This window comes from Microtus pennsylvanicus, chromosome 6 (genome assembly GCF_037038515.1).
Source record: "Microtus pennsylvanicus isolate mMicPen1 chromosome 6, mMicPen1.hap1, whole genome shotgun sequence".
NCBI classification, from domain to species: domain Eukaryota; kingdom Metazoa; phylum Chordata; class Mammalia; order Rodentia; family Cricetidae; genus Microtus; species Microtus pennsylvanicus.
In genome coordinates, this window is record NC_134584.1 from 116342240 (window position 1) to 116363646 (window position 21407).

Sequence of the window (21407 nt, forward strand, 5' to 3'; positions counted from 1 at the left end):
CCTTTGGTGTGAATTTAATACATACTCATGATGTGACTTATCTTCTGAACTTTGAGGACACCCTAACACGTATACATGCACGCATTGAGAAATAAAAATAAGTGGGGCACACCTTTAACCCAGGAGGCAGAGGCAGGCAGATCTCTGTGAGTTCGAGGCCAGCTTAGTCTACATAGCAAGTTCCAGGAGAGCCAGGGCTGCATAGTGAGACCCTGTCTTAAAATATATGTATGTATATATGTGTGTGTGTGTGTGTGTGTGTGTATTAAAAGATACTCAGCACTAGTTTGCATTTGGATATGATATAGCTTGGGAATTTTTTTAGGAAAACATTATTGTTAGTAGTTCAGTCCATACACTCAGCAGGGACTCGAGCTTCCTTTTGTTCCTGAACAGCTTAAGAATAAAATGAGAGGCAGCAGTCAATAGCTCTTTGCTCTGTCACTAATTTACAGGAAAAACAAACCGATGTTTCGACTCCCTTTCAATAAAGGGAAAGTTCGAGTTCTTGTAACTCATTTGAAAGATGCTGAGTCAAGTTCAAAGTTACGGTTTTCATTTGGAGAAAATGACCAGTACTGGTCTAACTGCGAAATCCCTCTTGAAACTGATGGGGTTACATTTTCACTTAGTTTTTTATGAATATACACACACACACATACATTATACATAACGACTAAAGTGGACAGAGTAGATAAACCAGCCCACAAGTATGTAATTCCAGAAAGGTAAAGAGGGACTGCCCAGAGCAAGCTGGCTAACTAGACCAGCCTTATCAGCAAGCTTGGAGCTCAACTGAGAGGTCCTGCCTCCATAAATAAGGTGGAGAGAAATCAGGGAGACTCTCTGTATCGGCCTCCACCTGAACATGTTTACCCACATACACATGGGTCCGCACATGTGAACATGCATGCAGACCACACAGACATGTGGAAATAAACCTGCTAAGTTCTCCAAATACTTACCAGGTGCTTTTGTTTAGCTCTTGTATTTTGAGCCGGGGTTTTGCCATGTAGCCCTGGCCTGGTACAATATATCCTAAGCTGGTCAGATATTTAGGTAATCCTGCTTCAGCCTCCTGAGGTCTCATCTAGTTATACCAGTGCCTCTCAGGCTTGCTTGCTTAAGACCTTTAAAGAGATGGGGAGGAAGGGATATGTAGCTTTGGGGCCAAGTGCTACGAAGTTGGTTCTCCTCTTGTCTCACAGTGGCTCTGTGTTGTCATCTGAAGGGTGTTCGAGTGTCATTGATTTGACACCGGGAGAGGACAACACAGACCCCTGCGTACTCAATACCAGATGTGACTCCCGTTGTTAAAGGACATGGATTTTCATCTAGGTTCGTCAGCCAGATGCCGCCCAGCACAATGTTCTTAGGACCAGAGAGTGACTCAGTTGTCTGGTGCTCAAGGGTCCTTTCTGTTGCTGGGCTGTATTTATCAGTAGACACAACACACAGGTGCCTTAGCTCACACGTCAGGAAAACAGGTGGAGAGGGCACTCAGGCGCTTGGTTCTCAAGCAGCTAATACCGCGGACTACACTGAAAAGGGAGTTTCCGGAAGGAGCCAGGCCCAAACTGGATGAATGAACAGAGGACACTGCTTGAACCACATCAGCCAGGCTCCTTGTTCTTTCAAAAGACTTAGGGGAAAAAATACATTTTATATTCTCTTACTAAGTAACAAAATAAAATCAGTTGTAAACTGGCTCAAAACCTACAGATCTCACAGGTTAGCCTGTGAGAAGCACAGCGACTCTAACAGACCTCTATTAAGCTTCCATTCTTTGAAGCAAGTTAATGTTACAGGACAGAGGCTACCAAAAGACAGTGGCAACAACAAAAAACAATTTTGATAAAACAATAGTCGTAGTTCATAGAGTAAAACAAAAGTGAAGTGGAAAAACTGGTGACTTGTCTCCCTCAAAGTCCTTCACTCGACACGGACAAAGACCTGTTGGGTCTAGAGTAGTGGGCTTTTAAGCCTAGCATGTGCAAATGAAACCTTGTTCTAAGCCTGGCACCTTCTTGCTGCAGCCCCTATTTGCCCCTACTCTGCTATCTGGTGGTCTGCTGCTTTCCCACGCCCCGGGTGTCATGTGGAGGTGTGGCTGCATCTCACATATGCTGATTGGAACCAAACTTAAAACCGATTGCTCGCTCTTCTTTCCCATGCTGAGCAACTCCAGAAAATGTAGAGCCCATGCTTCAAGGAAAACCTGGCAGAAGTCAACGCATCCGGATTGAGCTGCCACGGACAGGTATGTAGCCATTCAGATTCTCCTCGGTGGGGCTGGAGACATGGCCCGGTGTTTTAGAGCACTTGCAGAAGACTTGGGTTCAGTTTCAGCACCTATAAGGCAGCTCACAACCATCTATGAGTCCAACTCCAGGGGGCTCTGGTGACCTCTTCTGACCTCCATGCATGTGGTAACACATCCATACATGCAGTCAAAACACAAACAAATAAAGAAAATAAAATTTAATTCTCAGTAACTTTTCTCTAACATTGAAATTTCTGTTCAGCATGTTAGAGAACTCGTGCCAGTCTTGGCAAACTGCCTTAGGAATTGTTTATACTGTTTTATTTCAGTTCGCAGAAATTATTTTTGTCCCACTATATTTGAGAGTTGGTACTGCTAGTAAGTTACACTGTTTCCAATCCCTCTATTTTCCCTTTTTGCACCTTTTTATAGCACGGTGTGTTTTTGTGTTTTTGTAGACACCCAGTGTCCCATCTCCTGCAGGAAGAATCTTCTCTGGTGATGGCTGAGGAGGCAAGGCCCTCGTCTACAGGGGTGGCAGTGCTCCTAGGCGTCATTTGACTGCTATGTCCCTTCAGCAGAATAGCAGGGTATATTTTTCCCTAGGCCCATGACCTCACTAGTCTTGGGTTCTCAGCCACTTTAACAGTGTCCTCTCTCTAGACCAGTTTAGCTTGTCTCTCTGTGGATGACGTCACCCTAGACCTTATCCCAGGTTGTTTTTGAGATTAGCTCCAGTCATCTACCAGTCCCGTGTTAAGTAGAGGGAAAAGCAAAAAGTGAACAGGATGCACTTTCCCATTGGATTCCCAGCCACTAACATCGAGGGGAAAACCCATGTGTCACGTGTTGAGCATATGATAGAGCTGGGTTTAAAGATGTGCACCACCTGGTTTCTATGGTAACTAGTGTGGCTACTGGGACTAAAGGTGTGTGTTACCATAGCCTGGTCTGTAAGGCTGACCAGTGGGACTCTTTTACTCTCAGATCTTTGGGCACTCTTTGTTAAAATACAATTGAAATGCCACTACATTTCCCCTTTTTGTCTAAAATAAAAAAGAAGGCTATAACTAATATAAGAAAACACAATAAGTACAATACCTGTATACAATATATACAGGTAACAAATATATCAACAATTTGACAAATTCAGAGAAAATATTTCATATCCTATCTTGGTGAGTCCAAAGTTTTATACCTAATTTACTTTCTATCATAACTTGCTTTCTGTGTCTGGTAAACTATAACTATAGTTATATAGCTATCTAATCTTCAACTCCCTCAGAGACCCAAGAAGGAAATAATATTAACTGAGTGAGCAGGAAGTGCGAGCAAGTAACTTCCAAAAATTGTAACGGCTGAAGCAGCTGGCTGCCTGGATGGTCACCTCAAGTTCCTCTGCAATGTTGGGGCACCCATCTTCGGCCTACAGGCTTAGCATATTTGTCAGACTTTTCTGTGAAGCAGGATATTGTGTGTCCTGATTGTCTAATTAGGACAGCATACTGTCAGCAGTTGAGGCAGGAGCATTTTCTTGCCCAGTGGCTTACTGTTGCCACAAAGAAAGTAAATTCCAAGTGGAGTTTCTTCAGTGCCCATTATCTTCTCTGAAGCAGATTGGTGCTGCCAGGAGCAGACATGAATCATTGTCATAAAAAAGAAGAACCTAGGTTATTAAAACATCTTAAATGCTGTATTCTGTAGATCTCTGAAGTGTATCTAAATTATATCTTTGACCTTGAAAACACACCTAATGTGACTAACAAGTTCGATTATACTAGGTGATTAACTACTAACTAATGTTTATTATCCTAAACAGTTGATAATAATTTTCAAGGACTAGAATTTTGCATTACATTGTTAAATGCCACTACAGGAGGTAATAGGTGACTCCTAAGAAACAGTGTCTTCTAGACACAATAGGCAGCCACCTGCAATTCCATATATGAAGTATGCTAATGAAATAGGAAGGGAAAATGATCAAAATATATTGTATAAAGATAATTTTTTTTAAGTGATTGTAGGAGACTATATCAGGCACTTGAACGACCACTTGGGCAGGAAAGTGCCTAACGCAAAAACTTCGTGTGTCCATAGAGGCATCTTCTGGGTATTTTGTTATAGATTATCTGGTCAAAAGAAACACAAGAGCGGCGCACCAAGGCCAGCCTGGATTACACTTTGAGATCTCACTTCAAAGTAACAAGGGAGGAGGGGCTGGCAAGATGGTTCAGTGGGGAAAGAAGCTTGCTACCAAACCTGATGGCTTGAGTTCAGTTCCCAGGACCCACTAGGTGGAGAGAGAACTGACTCCATTAAGCAGTCCTCTGACCTCTAAATACAAGTCAAGGCACAGGCACATGCATACACACATGTGCACACACAAATATAAAAAACCTGTGCAGGCTACTGCAACTTTCATGGGACTGCAGTGGGGCTCTTGGGTTAAAGTCAGGGCCTTTCACATGCTAACAATGACTACATTTCCTGTGTCCCCCACAAACCTTAGGAAATGTGGACCCTTTATTCAGATTGGCCCTCCTCCTGATTCTAAGTTATTTTAAGGGGCTGGGGGTGTAGCTCAGCGGAAGAGCACTGTCCTGTGTTTCCACCAAGGTTTGTAGAGTGTTCAGATGTTTTTGTGTATGTATGAATGTGGGTCCACATGGGTGAAGGTCAGGGGACCCCTTGGGTGTTGCTCCTCACCTTCTACTGTGAGACGGGGTCTGCGTTGCTTTTCCAGTGTACGACAATCTGGCTGGACCACAGCTTCCAGGGATTTTCCTGGCTCTGCTTCCTTATCCTTGTGAGGGCACTGGCATCATAGCTACACAGAGTCTGACTTCAGTGTGGGTGCTGGAGATTTGAACTAGGAGCCTCACGCATGCACAGCAAACTCTTCCACCCACTGAGGCATCTCCCTAGTCACTTAAAAAAAGTTAACATTGCATACAAAGTGATTGTGGGGAGCTCTGGCCCACATGTTGAGGCCAGAGGACAACGTTCAGGAGTCTATTCTCTCCTACCATGGAATCCAGATCATCAGGTTTGGACATGCTCCTTACTTACTGAGCCACCTCAAAGGCCCAGTAATGGATTTTACAGTGATATTTCATGTATCACATATTCTAATCTGTCCCTCGGCACTTAAGTCTCATCTGAACAAAACTCTTATCTATTTTACAAAAACATTTAATTATTGTGTATGCACTTGTCTATCATTCATGTGGGGTTAGGGGCTTGAACTCGGGTCATCACGCTTGCTGACAAGAGCCTTTCCCTGCAGAGCTCGCTCACCGGCTCCCAAAGACTTTCTTTCAAAAATTACCCCACCGGGCAGTGGTGGTGACACCTTTAATCCCAGCACTCAGAGAGGCAGAGGCAGGAGGATCTCCATGAGTTCGAGGGCAGCCTGGTCTACAGAGTGAGCTCAAAGACAGCGAGAGCTACACAGAGAAACCCTGTCTCGAAAAACAAAAACATAAACAAAACAAAAAATATTTACCCCATGCATGAATGTCGTAATGAAACCCATTACTTTGTCTGCTAACTTAAAAATCGATACTGTGTGAGCTGGAGAAATGGCCTAGTAGCAAAGAGCATTGGCGGCTCTTACAGAGAACCCAGGTTTGATTTCCAGCACTCACACAATGGCTCACAAGTATCTGTCACTCAGGTTCCAGGGAATCTGACACCTTTTTCTGACTTGTATGGACACCAGGCACACACATAGTATGTAGGAAAAACATTCATATACATAAAATAAATCTTACAAAATTTAAAACTTTTTTTTTTTTGGTTTTTCAAGACAAGGTTTTGTAGGGATAAGTCCCGCCCCTTAGGGGGCATGTTCGCCTCGGGCTAATGTCTGCCTATAAATTTGGCAAGCATGCTCCGAGCTCTCTCTTCTACTTTCCTGGTCTCCGCAGGAATGGTGGTTCTGTAAGTCTATTTCTACATTAAAACTATATATATTTTTACAAACTGTCTGCATTCGTTTACGCCGCTACATTTTGGCCCCCAACGTGGGGCTATTTTGCCCCCGACTCAAGCGGGTAGCCCGCTAGCTAACACAGCACCCTCCCAGGTGCTGTTTGTCAGTTCCTGACTCCAGCCCCAGTGCTGAGTCCGAGACATACTCGGCCACACAGGCCCATTCTGCCTGCCTTGGCTAAGTTTTGCAGCGGAACCCCACTGCCTGAATTAGCAGAAGCTCAAGTACCTGCGGTTTTGCAACAAAAGCTGCCACAGTGGCAGATTTGGTCTGATACAAAGTGACTTGGCCGGGCAGTGGTGGCACACACTTTTGATACCAGCACTTGGGAGACAAGGGCAGGCGGATCTCTATGAGTTTGAGGCCGGCCAGGCAGTGGTAGCGCACGCCTTTAATCCCAGCACTTGGGAAGCAGAGGCAGGCAGATCTTTGTGAGTTTGAGGCCTGCCAGGCCGTGGTAGTGCACGCCTTTAATCCCAGCACTTGGGAGGCAGAGACAGGCGGATCTCTGTGAGTTCGAGACCAGCCTGGTCTACAAGAGCTAGTTCCAGGACAGGCTCCAAAACCACAGAGAAACCCTGTCTCGAAAAACAAAAAAAAAAAAAAAGTTGCTTTTTTCTTGTTTGCTTAGGTAGTATTGTATCTTTCTGGAGTCTTTGGTGGAGTTAAGAATAGTTAGTTATAGTTATAGTTTTCCTTAGTTGTGATAAAGATTATTGTAACTTTTACTTGATAACTGTTTCGTTATATGTAATTTTGCTATGTTAAAGTTAAAGCCTTTCTCTTTTTTTTTGTTTAAACTGAAAAAGGGGAAATATTTTTGTAGTAATATGAGCGGCGGGGCTGCGTCCCCAACACCCCAGCCGCCTGCTCGGCTAGCTTATGCCCCGAAATAATTACACAGACACTGTATTCATTTAATCACTGCTTGGCCCTTTAGCTCTGGCCCTTACTGGCTAATTCTGATATACCGATCAACCCATCTCTAATAATCTGTGAGCACCGGTCTTACAGGGAAGATTCTAGGTCGGAGCTTCATCGCGTGTGTCTGCCTGAGAGCGGGGCATGGCGTCTCTCTCTGAGGTGTCTGCTCCCGAGAGGAGAGCTGTCGAGTCTGACCTCACTTCCTCTTCCTCCCGGCATTCTGTTCTGTTTACTCCACCTACCTATGTCCTAACCAATAAAATGGGCCAAGGCAGTTCCTTTATTAGCCAATGACCTTCCTCCATCAAGGTTTCTCTGTAGCTTTGGAGCCTGTCCTGGAACTTGCTCTGTAGACCAGACTGGCCTCGAACTCACAGAGATCTGCCTGCCTCTACCTTCTGAGTGCTGGGATTAAAAGCATGCACCACTGCCGCCCGGCCCTAAAACATTTTTTTTAAATATTTATTTATTTATTTATTATGTAGACAATATTCTGTCTGTGTGCAAGTCTACAGGCCAGAAGAGGGCACCAGACCTCTTTACAGATGGTTGTGAGCCACCATGTGGTTGCTGGGAATTGAACTCAGGACCTTTGGAAGAACAGGTAATGCTCTTAACCACTGAGCCATCTCTCCAGCCCCCGGCCCTAAAACATTTTTATATTGTGACAGAGACTAGTCTTTTCAAACTGCTCTAAAACTCCAAAGAAAGGACCCCAGACTAAGCAGGGAAGGCCTGACCACCCATTCCTGGTCACTGCTTTCCCAGTTCATGCTGGGAAACATTAATTAGGCTGTTTTACATTAGAACTTATTCCTGTTTCTCCTGCTTTAGCAAGGTGTTGGCAGAGACTGCTCGTGTGTTTCCCTGGCCACCCAGACCGGAAATAGTCACACAGAAACTGTATTAATTAAATCACTGCTTGGCCTACTGGCTTGTGCATAGTTCTATGCTAGCTCTTACATCTTTTTTTAAATATTTATTTATTTATTATGTATACAATATTCTGTCTGTGTGTATGTCTGCAGGCCAGAAGAGGGCACCAGACCTCATTACAGATGGTTGTGGGCCACCATCTGGTGGCCAGGAATTGAACTCAGGACCTTTGGAAGAGCAGGCAATGCTCTTAACCACTGAGCCATCTCTCTGGCCCCTAGCTCTTACATCTTAAATTAACCCATTTCTATTAATCTGTGCATCATCACAAGGTCATGGCCTACCGGCAAGTTTCCAACATCTGTCTCCTCCAGCATCTCCCTGACTCCGCCTACTCTCTTCTCCTCTCTCTGCTTGGAATTCTCTCCTTGCTCTACTCTGCACTGCAACAGGCCCAAAGCAGATCCTTTATTAACCAATGGTATTCACAGCATACAGAGGGGGAATCCCACGTCAGAAAGGGGGTGGATACTCCTGGTTCAGGTGGGTAGATCCAGGGCCTGGGTCCTATGCCACAATGTCCAGACACTGAGACACCCAATTTCTCTTTGGGACAGATGAGGTGGCTTCTTGATTTGGAGAAGGGGTAGGGGTGGGTGGGAAGAATTTCTAAGCATTCCTTCTAGACTGCCAAGTATCCACCAGCTAGGGCGATCATCTTTCCGACCCTATGCTGTGGCCTTTCCTTTCCCTCTCAGTTCGTTTGGCTCTGTTTGGCCTTTCTGGGGGTTGGGATTGCAGGCTTTATACTACCATTTCTGGCTAGAGTTTTGGTTTTTGTTTTTCAAAAAGGCTAGGCATTGTGGCACATGCTATAACCTAAGCTCTTGGGAGGCCAAGGCAGGGGTATTGGTTCAAAACTACCTCAAGGCCAGTGTGAGTTAGATGAAACCAAAATACCACAAACTATGAAAACAAAATAAAACCTAGACTGACAGACAGGATGTAAGAAACCAGTTCTGTAAAGCAGATGTCTGTAGTCATATTCTGCCGTCATTGAGGACATGGGAAATTCTAAGAGTTCAAGTACAGCCTACTCTAAGCAACTCACAGTGTGATTACAAAGCAGTTTAATGATTACTGATATCACAAAATGGTCAGAGCATCTGTCCACATAGAAGTACCACTTGCCATTAAAATATGCTTCATTTACGTATAATATACAATTTAGGGAGCTATGCAAGGGTGAAATTAAGATGAGGATAGCAGGAAGTCGGAAGGGAAAAAGTAACAGCCTCATTCCCTAACTGTCTAAAGGCTGAGAGTTCCCAAACAGAGGGGCAAGTTAAGATGGGAGAAGGGAGGTCAGGCCAGGTCACAATCCATTATTCCTAACCTGCTCCCCACCCAGGCTGGATTTGATTCATCTGTCTCAGGCAGAGATTAGCTTGCAGCTGCAGTGTGCGGGTGTGACCTAGGCAGCTGAGGCACTGGACTATATTCCTGAACATAATGTGAAGATCCGGCACCTTGGATACTGGGATACATATCCACTTGGATATAGTTTGGATTTTCCATTCTGTCAAGTGTTTTACATCTTTGTTGAAAGAAAGAAGGCAGTGGCAGCTGCCTGTCTCAGAAGACAGGACAAGCCAGCACTTACTTCTCTAAACTCAAGGAAGGCTCTGCTGGAGGCAGAAGCCACATCAGGTAGCTTCCGGGCTATGAGAGTGGGGGCAACACAAGGTGCCTTCCACACTCGGCCTCCCACCAGGGGAGTCACTGAGCAAGGAGAAGGCCAACACAGGCTGGCCTAACTGAGTTTTGTAAATGGCTTAGCAGCAGAAGGTGGTACCATGAAAACTGTGGGTTCTTTTGTTTTTGATTGGTTAAAAATAAAAAAAGTGTCTTGTATAGGCCAGGATGGCCTTGGACTCTGCCATCCTCCTGCCTCATCTCCCAGATGCTAGGATTATAGGTGTATGTCACCACACCTAGCCCAGTATGGTGTTTTTGAAGCTGAATTCAAACTCATTCAAATCTGCTCAATTTCCCCTGGTTCTGTTATTTAAAAAAAGGGGGGGGTGAAGAGTAGAGAGGATAGAGAAGGGGAGAAGAAGACTGAAGGATGGACAGGAAAAGCGGAGGGTGGGAGAGGGGAAAGGGGGAGACAAATGAGCTGCAGGCAGTACTCATTCCCAGGAAATTATATTGTGACCAATCAGAGGACTCTGTGCGTGGAGACGGGGATGACAACCCTGCTCACTGTGAGGGATGGCAAGAGAGGTTTGGGGAATATTTTACTTGCTAGCGCCCGGGACCTGCTTTCCTGCTTAGCCTCCCCGAGGATATGTTTGGGAGTGTTCCTGGGAGGTCTGGATTCCTTGCCTTTGAGTCTGCTTCTGTAGCTTGGCATTCCCTGTTTTTGCAAAACCTGCAAGGTGGCAAGATAGCGGATGTTGTCGGGGTTGGATGAATACGTAGAGCTCTTACGGGGCAGGAGGGACCAACGCAAGCAACACCTCTGGGACTCTGCCGCCAGCATGTGTGTCCGGACCATAGGTGGCGGGAAAGGCAGTTGCTCCGTGACCTTCAGGCGGCTGGCCAGCTCAAAGTGTCTCTTTTCTCCTTTCCCGTCGACTGTTTTCAACCTATCTGGACAAGCCACGCCCTCGTCCTTTTCTTCCTTTTGTGCCTTCTCTTCTGGCTGCCAGAAAATATTCCTGTCCTTCTTACTCAGGACATCCAAGCTGTTGGCGGGACAGCTTTTCAGTGGGGGCAGAACCACGAGGGTCTTGGATGCGAGGGAGTCGGAGGCGGAGAGGCACCGGTCAGTGCTTCCGCAGGGGTTTCTGCAGGTCTTGCTGCTAACGGTCTCAGGAATGGCCCACTCTTCCATGCACCAGATAAATTCCTTGATTTGCAGGCTTTTTTTTTCTCCATGCAAGTATGTGGGAAAGCAGAGTTTGGTGGGCTCTCTGGAATCAGTGCTGGGGTTCTGGGAGGGGCTGCTCCAGTTCTTCTCAGGGCTCCAGTTCTTCTCGGGGCTCACCTCAGCCACAGCACTGGCCTCCAGTTTCCCAACCTCTGAGAGGGAACAAGCCTCCAGACTCCCTTGGGAAAGACTCATACAGAATAAGCAGTCGCTGCCGCCACCAGTGCCTTCTCCTACCCTCCCCTTTTTCACTTTCTTCTTTGACCAGATGCAGGCAGTTGGTGAGGTTCGTCCCCAGCCTCGGACCTGCAAAGAAAGCAGCATGTTACCCTCTCGCCAGCTGTGCCAGGGCCTTGCCTCCCCCATCCGGGGCTACACTCCTGTTCTCGCACTCCTGTTCTCGCAGTCTTATTTGAGCCACATTTTTTTTTCTTAAAACTAATTTATCTTAAATACACATACAGAAAACAGACAGACAGACATATTACCACGGAGACTAGCTGGCCATAAACTCACAATACTCCTGCCCTCTGCTTCTGAAAAGCAAACAAAACTCCCAGCCTTTACTATTTCAGCCTCACGCGAGCAATGCTATTACAGCCGTGGATGCTAATCTCAACTGCTAGCCAGGAGTGGTTGTTTCTGAAGCCTGGGCAGTGGCATCTGTACAAAGCCATGGGACTAGCTACGGCTCCCTTCAGACACAATTCAGCTTAGCACCATGGACTCACGCTGCCATTCCCATCCAAGGATTCCTTGAACTATTCCTTGGCAGTTTCCCAAACGCCAGGAAGATGGCTCAGAAAGACTGGAGGGCCGGCGAGGAACAGACATAGTCCTGGGAACCCAAGATTCCTGAGCGCCCAAGGTACAGCTAATGCCTCCCGACCCCTGGAGCCCCTGGCTGCGGCTGCCATCTAAAAATAAAGGACTGTATCTGTGAAGGACATAATGCTAAGTAGTTAGGAATCGCTTACCTGAAACTCAAATGGGGCAACCTGTATTGTTGGTGGTATAACCTGGGAACCCTGCATTTAATCTTGGATTTGACCAAGTTTCCTTATTATTTACAATTTTTTATTTGGAGAGAAACAGAGAGAGAATGGAATGTGTGTGAGTTCACACAGGCATGTATGATCTATGTGTGAATGAGCATGAAGGTCAAAGGCAATGTGGAGTTGGTTCTCTCCTTCCACCTTACTGTGGATTCCAGGGATCGAACTCAGGTCTCCAGACTTGCACTGCAGCTGCCTCTACCTGCTGAGCCGTCTTGTCAACTAAGCTCAGCCAACTAAGTCACAAGGCCCCACATTCCTTATGAACTTGTGCTACCCAGGCACCAGCCTTAAAGTTTCAAATGTCGGCTTCCACCGCTGGCTCAGAGAAGGCCCAGGACTCTAGAGAGCACAGAGGATACAGCCTACGGGTCTCTCAGGCGCTGAGCATGGGGCTGGAAATATTCCAGCCTTCTTTGTCCAGTTACTGGTCAAGTGATCTCTGTGATACCACATTTTACCTACTGGGTGCTTCGGCACCCTCACTCACAGAGTAAGCCCCAGATGACTACAGAGGTGTTGAAAGAAGACCTAGTTGTCCCATCTGTGCCCAGGAGTACACACGGCTGTAAGTCTATTTCACTTCTGACCCAAGGCTCCTATATTCACGCCAACATTTTTTGGTAACATAAACTACTTTGGGAAAAGACCTGTAGTAAAGACCCAAGTGAGAAAGACCCAAGAAGACACTTACGGCTTCTTCCCACCCAGTGCCGATGGCAAACTCATTGACCCGCTCATCCTCTTCCAACGTGAGGTCGCTGACACCGAGAAGACAGCAGACGTGATTCCTTTCGTTTCTCTCATCTGGACAACTTAAAGTCTGCATGGCTTCCTCTGCGCCTTGAATTTTCTCATGTTCGTCATTTTCTGCAACAGTCTCACTTTCCTGACAGAGATCCATTGCTGGGGTGACTGCTTATAGTTTTTAACATGTTCTTCCTGCAACGTCCAATTCAACATGGTTTTAATATTGATTTTTTAAATCGGGTATCTCAAGTGAAATATTTTAATATATTCAAGAAGACTGAGAATAAATCTTTCAAAATGACCCGTCTCCAACTGCTGTCAGAAAAGATAAGGCTAATTTTAATTAAAACTAATGTCTCTCTCTTTTTTTTTAAACTTTTGTGTGGGTGAGGTAGGGGGTGCTGGGAGGACATGCCACGGCGCTCTAATGGAAGTCAGAGGATAACGGTTCTGTCTTGTCTTTTCTTTCTTTCTTCCTTCCTTCCTTCCTTCCTTCCTTCCTTCCTTCCTTCCTTCCTTCGTTCCTTCCTTCCTTCCTTTCTTTCTTTCTTTCACACATAGTGGCTCTAGAATCATCAGGCTTGTGAGGTAAGTGCGCTGACCTGTTAAGTCATCTGCCAACCCACGACTGCTGAATTTAATAAAGACCAAAGAAATGAAGACACCTGGAAGACACTAGCATCGGCTCTGCCTCTGGTTGCTGTGACAGCTCACAGGGATGCGGGTCTACACATGACATTGCTAACATCAAAAGAATAGTGGGGACTCATAGACTCCCAGGTTTCACCTGTTCCCAGAGCCCTCAGAGTTGGCTGAGGTCCACAAGCTTCTGAGGAGCCCAAGACGCTTTCCCACAGTGGGTAAGCGGACTCTTATTTCTCCATATTTCTGCCAACACTTGCTGCTTTGTTTTGTTTAGGGAAAGCAGAGTGGGAAGAAGAGTGAAGCACGTGATCAGCCAATTCCCTAGGCTCTCTCTGCCCAGCCACATCACTTCCCGTCTCCACCTCCCTGGTACTGTGATTGGGTGTGAGCCACCACCTTTTGGCTCTGTTTCTCTTTCTGACTGATTCAATCTCGCGTAGGCCAGGGTGGCTTTGAACCCACAGAGATCCGTCTGTCTCTGTCTCCCAAGTGCTGGGATTAAAGGGGTGTGCCACCACTGCTGGGCCTCTATGGCTAACTAGTGTGGCTAGCTCCGAACTATGATCTTCATGCAAGCTTTATTTGTTAAAGCCCAAACAAAATATCACCGCATATTAGCACTGTGCCTGCATGTGCTTATGTATTCTTGGTGTGTGCCTAGTGCTGGGGAGGTCAGAAGAGAGCACTGGACCCCCTGGAACTACAGTTCTGGACAACTGAGCCTCCATGTGGGGCTGGGAATCGAACCTGGGTTCTCTGCAAAAAACAAGTGCTCTTAACCATACAGCCGCCTCTCCAACTCCTCTAATGTGTTTTAGGGACAGAGTTGGCCTTAAACTTGAAGCAAACCTCCTGTTTCTGCTTCTGTGTGGTTTCTCACAAATTATATGCAGATTTCCTCTAAAATGCAGAACTTTGTATAGATATATTTTAATTTTTTTAATGTGTATGGGTGTTTTACCGGCATGTATGCGTACAGCATGTATGCTTGCCTTGTGTGCTAGGAGACCAGAGGAGAGCACTGGATCCCCTGGGCTGGAATTACAGGCAGTTGCTGGCTACCATGGAGGTGTTGGGTATTAAACCCTGGATCCTCTGTAAGAACAGCCAGTGAGTGCTTTTAACCCGCTTAGCCATCTTTCTAGCCCATATTTTCCATTTTTTAACTCATTTTTTTGTTTTGTTTTATTTTTGTTTTCGAGCCAGGGATTCTCTGTGTAACAGTCCTAGCTGTCCTTGCTTTGTAGACCAGGCTAGCCTCTAATTCACAGAGATCCGCCTGCCTCTGCTTCCTGAGCGCTGGGATTAAAGGCGTGTGCCGCCACCACCCTGCCACCACCCAACTCTTCACTCACTTTTTTATAGACGGCTTCATGTACTACAGACTAGCTCATGTAGTAAATCCATGAATCGCTGACCCTTCTGCCTCAACATCCACAGTGCTCTGATCAGAAACCCAGGGCTTCAAAATTAAATATCATGTGTATATGTCTACTCAGGTGGTCAGTGAATGTGTGCATGGGAGTGTGCACATCGGGTGTCCTGCTCACCTGCCTTGCTCCCCTGAGACAGTCTCTCGTTGAACCTGGAGCTTACATTTTCAGGCTAGACTGCCTTGGCTAACAAGCCTGAGTATTTCACCTAGGCTAGGCTTTAAAAGATGGCTCAGGCAGATAGCACTTGCCACACAAGTTTAAGGAACAGAGTTCGGATCCCCAGTACCCACCTAAAAAGTCATGAGTTGTGTGATATATGCCTTTAATTCCAGTGCTGGAAAGGCAGAGTCAGGAGTGGTGTAGGAGGGTCTTCTGTTCATGTGTTGCTTTCATTGGTTAATGAATAAAGAAACTGCCTTGGCCTAGCTGATAGGGGCAGAACGTAGGTAGGTGGAGAAGACAGAACTGAATTCTGGGAGGAAGAAAGCAGAGAGAGAGAAGCCATAGATCCTCCACCAGAGATGGACACCAGTTAGAATCCCTGGTAAGCCACTGCTACGTGGCAATACACAGATTAATGAAGATGGGTTAAACTAATATGTAAGAATTAGCCAATAAGAGGCTAGAACTAATGGGCCAAGAAGTGATTTAATTGATACAATTTCTGTGCGGTTATTTTGGGTGTAAGCTAGCCAGGCAGCCAGTACAAACAAGGGACCCTCTCCTTGAAACAAAGGAGGATCCTTGGGGCTTTCTGGATAGTCAGCCTAGTCAAAATCTGAGAACTCTGGGTTCAACGAGAAAACATGTCTCAATAAAAATAAGGTGGGTGAGGACTAGAGAAATGGCTCAACAATTAAGAGCATTTGATACTCTTGCAAAGGACCCAGGCTTGGTTTCTGGCACTGAACCAACAAGACCTGGCAACTTCACTTCCAGCAGACATGACACCATTTTCTGGCTTCCGCGAGCACCTGGCAGGCCCATGGTGCATATAAGTTTAACCAAAACACTAGTATACATGAAATTAAAATAAATAAGTCTTCAAATTATATAGATATTTAAAAAAAGGTAGAGATTGAGGAAGACGCCCAAGTGAACCTCTGGCTCTCTGCACTCTTGTACACACTCAAGTACATCCGAACACAAACACACAAAGACACACATGGAGTCTGACTGTAGTTCAGGGGTGGAGAACACTTTCTAGACTAGGAGGTGCCTATGACTGCATAACAGCCTCTCAGAGTTGTGAGGTTAATCCTGGAATCTACAGCCTCAAACAAGAAGCACGCATATTTATACTGGCTGGGGCCATCTGATGTAAACAGCACAACCCTTACCAGTTTGGGGTTTTGCTTTTATTGTTTCGTTTCTTAAATTTATTTTTATTTTATGGACACTGGTTTCTGACATGGACACTGCATGTCTGTCTGTCTGTCTGTCTGTCTGTCTGTCTGTCTGAGGGTGTCAGATCCCCTGTGAATGGAGTTACAGACAGTTGTGAGCTGCCATGTAGGTGCTGGGAATGGAACCTGAGTCATCCGAAAGAGCAGTCAGTGTTCTTAACCACTGAGCCATCTGTTGCTCCAAAGCCTCTCGATTGATTTTTTTTTTTTTTTTTTTTGGTTTTTCGAGACAGGGTTTCTCTGTGGTTTTGGAGCCTGTCCTGGAACTAGCTCTGTAGACCAGGCTGGTCTCGAACTCACAGAGATCCGCCTGCCTCTGCCTCCCGAGTGCTGGGATTAAAGGCGTGCGCCGATTGATTTTTTTTTTAAAGACAGTCTTGCTATGGAGCCCAGGATGTCCTGGAACTTGTTAGTCTCGAATTCATGATCCTCTGGCTTGTGTCTCTGAAGGGCCAGGATAGCCCAAAACAAATTCAGCTATAGTGTTTTAATAAGTAAATAACCCTAATCAGGGCTAGATACACAGCTCAAGTCAACAAATGCTTGCCTCATATGTATGAGACCTGGGTTTAATCCCCAGCCACCAGACAAAATGTTAGGTATGTCATGCCTTTGCATTTCTGACACCGGTGGGGTAGAGATAGGATTCCTGGGGTTTGCTGATCCAACTGGTGAGCCTTGGGACCAGTGAGAAACTCTACAGCAATGAAAATTATTAAAAGTCACTATGTTGCCTGTAGAATCTCCAGAGAAGAAATGGGTTCCAAAGTCAGACTTTGAAACTGTGAAGCTGGGAACCATGCCTAGCCACGTTACTTAGTATGACGTAATACATGATCCTACTCTCAGAAGTAAGACAGTCGGGACTGGATGGTAACACTGCCACCCCCAGCTCTTACGGCATGAAAGAATGTTCTTCCACCCCTCTGTAACAGACTGCTTGTTATTCACTCTTGTTGTGCACAATGCAAAGATATTCAATAACAGAACCCATGTCATATGCCAAAACCCTCACTGTATGGAGGAAGCTGGGGTTTCTGTTCTACCTTGAGGATATACATACATGGGCCAAATGTGTTCAGGACACAGAGATGCTACACCCTTACAGCAGACCTCCAAACACAGCGAACTATCAACTGATTGGCTTATGATTCAGAATGTGACTCTGATGTCCTACAGTTTCTCCTTTTGCCTTAAAACACCTTTAATTTGCCAGGGATAGGGGCACACATCTTTAATCTCAGCATAAAGGAGGTGGAGGCAGAGGCAGGTGAATTTCTGTGAATTTGAAGCCAGCCTGGTCTATGCAGTGAAGTCCAGGATAGTCAGGGCTACATAGAAAATCAGAAAAAGTGCTCTACCTGGCTTTGAATCCCACCACCCACATGGCAGCTCACACCCATCTTTAACGCCAGTTCTCGCCCGTGAAGGCACAAGGCGCCAACACGGTGTTCAGACATACATGCAACAAAACACCATACACATAAAAAAAATCAAAGAATGGAAAAAAAAGGAGGACATAGATACAGTTTTGTAAGAGGAGCACTTGAACAGCACACACAAAGCACTGGGCTCCACCCCCAGCAAACAGGCATGATAAAGATGTGGGCAGGAGGATTAGACGTTTAGGTCATTCTTAACTAAAAAATTCAGTTAGCCTGAGGTACGTAAGGCCCTATCTTTTAAAAAAAATAATGTTAATTCCTATCCCAATGATCAACTCCACACGGGCAGAGGCTACCCGAATGTGTTGAGGAGTTTGACTCCTGCCCACTGCAAGAAAATGTGGGGTGATCGATTATGTCTGCCCCAAAGTAAAGTGGCAGTGTGCACGTTAGCCTTTGTCAGGGCAGCCAGACTAGGACTAGCTGGAGATCCCTACATTTGACTGACACAGCCCTCATCTATCAGCAAGCACGGAAAGCAGGGTGACTGGCAACAAACAGAAGCCCGGGTTACTGATGTCAAGGCAGGTTGGTTCCCCAAACCTCCTAAACACCCCGCCACAGCTTCTCATGGCTCTACACCTCATCTTACTAAAAGCTACGGCTTTAAGGGGATCGGGTATTGGGTAGGGTATCAAGATTCAGACAGAGTGGAGGTGTGGTGGGACGTGCCTCAACAACTCAGGAGGTTTCCAGCTAGCCTGGGCTACACAGCAAGACTGTCTCAAATAGGCAAAACTAAATAAAAATATCTTCCTATGTTAATTAACTGTGACATGTACCCTATGGGGGACAGCTGCCATAATGAAGCAATCCTTGAGTTCTTCCAAATTCAAGTAGGGCATGTACAACCACCCCTAGATATCAGGCCACTTCTATTCCAACCACTTACAGCTCTCAACTCTCGCCTTTGTTTGTTTGTTTGTTTGTTTGTTTGTTTGTTTGTTTTAGGGTCTCGATTTTTGGTTTTGTCAGGGTCTCACTTTGCCCTTTTCCGACTTTCGTTTCTGAATTCACGAGGTGCCTAGTCCTGAAAGGATGGCCTCCCGAAGGCTCCCAAAGCTCAAGGCAGACAGAAAGTACAAGCCCGATCCTGGCGCCCAGACCGTCTCATCTGGTTCCTTCCTTCTACTAGTGGTCCCCCATCACACTCCTTCCTTTCACCCGCAGAGCAGCTTCACCTTATCAGGCCCTTCCCCTTCCTCCCAGCGGCTCCAACAGTGCCAAACACGGCTGGTTTGCCCTAACTTCAGGCAGCTCCTGCGGACTGCACCAAGCGCCTCCAGGGAACCCTCGACCACGCCCCCAATGACCACGCCCATCAAACGGCTCCTCCCCCGAGGCGCGCGCGGCTTCCAGGCCCCCGCCCAATGCAGACTCGGCGTCCCTCTTCTTCGTCTAACTTACCCTCCCGGAGGGTTGCTTCCTTCCTCGGTTCTGCCACCCGCCTGCCAAGTGTCCTGGGAACTCTTCCCCGGGGCGGGGATGTGGCCACTCCACTCAGACTCTTTAACGGGACAGTGAGGGAAGGAAGGCCCAGAGGGGATCGTCCCCAGCAGGCAGGCTAGAGCGGGGCCGTTGCCCCAGGTTACGACCGCGTCGGGGGCGGGCCGAGAGAGGGACAGCTTGGCGGAAGTGACGTCAGCCTCAACAAAGCCGCTCCAGGGAGGTGACTCTCTCTGAGGGCGGGGTTAGGGAGCGGTCCCTCCGTGCTGCGCGCGCGGCCTCCAGCGGCCCGTGGGGTAGTGTAGGGCGCCTGGCCAGCGGCGCCTGCGCGTCGTGACATCTCTGCTAGGGAACTGCGGCCCGCGTGCTTCGAGGGTTTGGCACTGTCGACGTTGGGCAGCCCAGTTGCGTCGTCTTCAAGAAGGGACGCGTCAGAGGCCAGGCAAACAGTATCTGCAGATTTGGCACTTGTCCCTTCGCGCAGACCTTCTTGAGATTCCGCTAGTGCTAGTGGAACTCATGCCCAGAACTTCATGAAGAAGACTACTTTTCTATTTGTGTGCTGTGTAGCATGGTGTGGCCTCGCAGTCCTGGCGACTCTCCTTCAAAGTCTCCGAAATCAACCAGAAGAGGATTTAGGGACGTGCCTTCCACTTCGGTTTAGTTCTTTTCGGTCCGCCCACTTTTCTGGGACAGTAGCAGCGAGCACTCGCTGAACTTTTGGCCACCTGTCAGCGGCGCTGCTCTTGTTGCCTCTGAGCACTAAAAGACAAACCCCAGGCTGGGAACCTATGCCTGAAGTGAAGCATTGAGTGGTAAGTCTAGCCCCCCAACTCAGGTCTAGTTCCAGGGCCCCTCTGCTTTCTGGTTTAAAAAGTATTCCTACAGGAGGACAGGAAAACACCGTGACTCAAAGGCGGTTGGAAAAATAGCTACGAAGGACGACTTTTTACAGCATTAAAGGTAAAGACGTGATTGATGTATGCAGTACATTATTTAATGAGGTTGGAGCAGAGTCCTGTAGAATGACTGCTTGTTAAGATATTTCCATATATATATACATACCTCCATATCTACATATGTATGTATACAGACATATTGCTATCCCAATACATTTCATAACATAGAAGTAATGGATGGCGCATCTCTAAAATGTTTATATGTATACTTAGATTTATTGATGAGGATGTTTTTGCTTGTGGATACGCATATGCCAGGCAGTAATAAAGGCATGCTTAAAGTTAGCTATTTTATTGTTTCCCAACACTCATGAGCAAACGCAGGGCTTCACATCTATCACCAAGATGTGTCTCCGTTCTATGTTGCCTATTCTGGCCTCCAAGTCCATATCTTCCCTCTATCCCTGAGTACTGGAATTACAAGCATGTGCCACCAGACCTTGCCTCTCAACCATAATTTTTACACCCAAAGGTGGGCGCTTTTAAATATTACAGAAAAGCCCAGAAATTTGGAAAACAAACAACAAAACTTGCAGTCTGCTGAGGAACTGTCTAAGGTCTGAAGCACTGGTCTTTTATACTGGAGCATGTGCCGAGAGCCCTCTAGTGGTTCCACTAAAACCCAGTACAGTCAACCTTAGAACCACCTTCAAGGTCGTTTTTGTGGGGTTTTCACTTCTTTTTTTTTTTTTTTTTTTTTTTTTTTTTTTTTTTTTTTTGCTTTTCGAGATAGGGTTTCTCTGTAGCTTTGGAGCCTGTCCTGGAACTCCCTTTGTAGACCAGGCTGGCCTCGAACTCACAGAGATCTGCCTGCCTCTGCCTCCGGAGTGCTGGGATTAAAGGCATGCACCACTTCTATGCCCGGTGCCCTTAAAGGCCAAAAGAGTAACTGGATCTTTTGGAACTGGAGTTTCCAGTGTTCGCGAGACTCCATGTAGGTTCTGGAAATTGAACCCAGGTGTTTTGGAAGAGCAGCCAGATCTTTTAAGCACTGAACTGAACCATCTTTCTAAACCCCTATTATATTTCTGAAATTTTAAATCTTTGAAAAAATTCTTCAAAAAATGACAAAGAATAAAAAAAAGGCAAAGGAAGAAAAAGTAAGCATTCTTCAAAAGCTTGAAGTCGAGCCAGGTGTAGTGGTGCTTGCCTGGGATCAGCGCTTGGGAGAGGAAAGCAGGAGACCTGGGGCTCAACATTTTTGGCTGCTAAAGCCAACTAAGGTGGCAGGCGTGCTTTCCGTATTAAACATAAGCACTGTCCCTGGAGACCT

General features: G+C 46.4%; 1 protein-coding gene across 1 annotated transcript; it reads right to left on the reverse strand.

Moving 5' to 3' along the window:
- Positions 1 to 8511: 8511 nt before the first annotated feature.
- Positions 8512 to 19352, reverse strand: C6H16orf46 (chromosome 6 C16orf46 homolog). The gene is made up of 3 exons (XM_075977414.1): positions 19137 to 19352; positions 12742 to 12989; positions 8512 to 11298 (listed from the first exon to the last, which is right to left on the reverse strand). Exons 2-3 carry the CDS (start codon positions 12949 to 12951, stop codon positions 10279 to 10281), a joined length of 1230 nt encoding a protein of 409 aa, XP_075833529.1. The 5' UTR covers positions 12952 to 12989; positions 19137 to 19352; the 3' UTR covers positions 8512 to 10278.
- Positions 19353 to 21407: the final 2055 nt, after the last annotated feature.

Excerpts from the sequence above, each read along its gene's own strand:
- C6H16orf46 (XM_075977414.1), bottom strand. The coding sequence starts at position 12,951 with ATGGATCTCTGTCAGGAAAGTGAGACTGTTGCAGAAAATGACGAACAT. Across the intron at positions 11,299-12,741 it reads GCACTGGGTGGGAAGAAGCC|GTCCGAGGCTGGGGACGAAC; the intron begins GTAAGTGTCTTC and ends CTTTCTTTGCAG.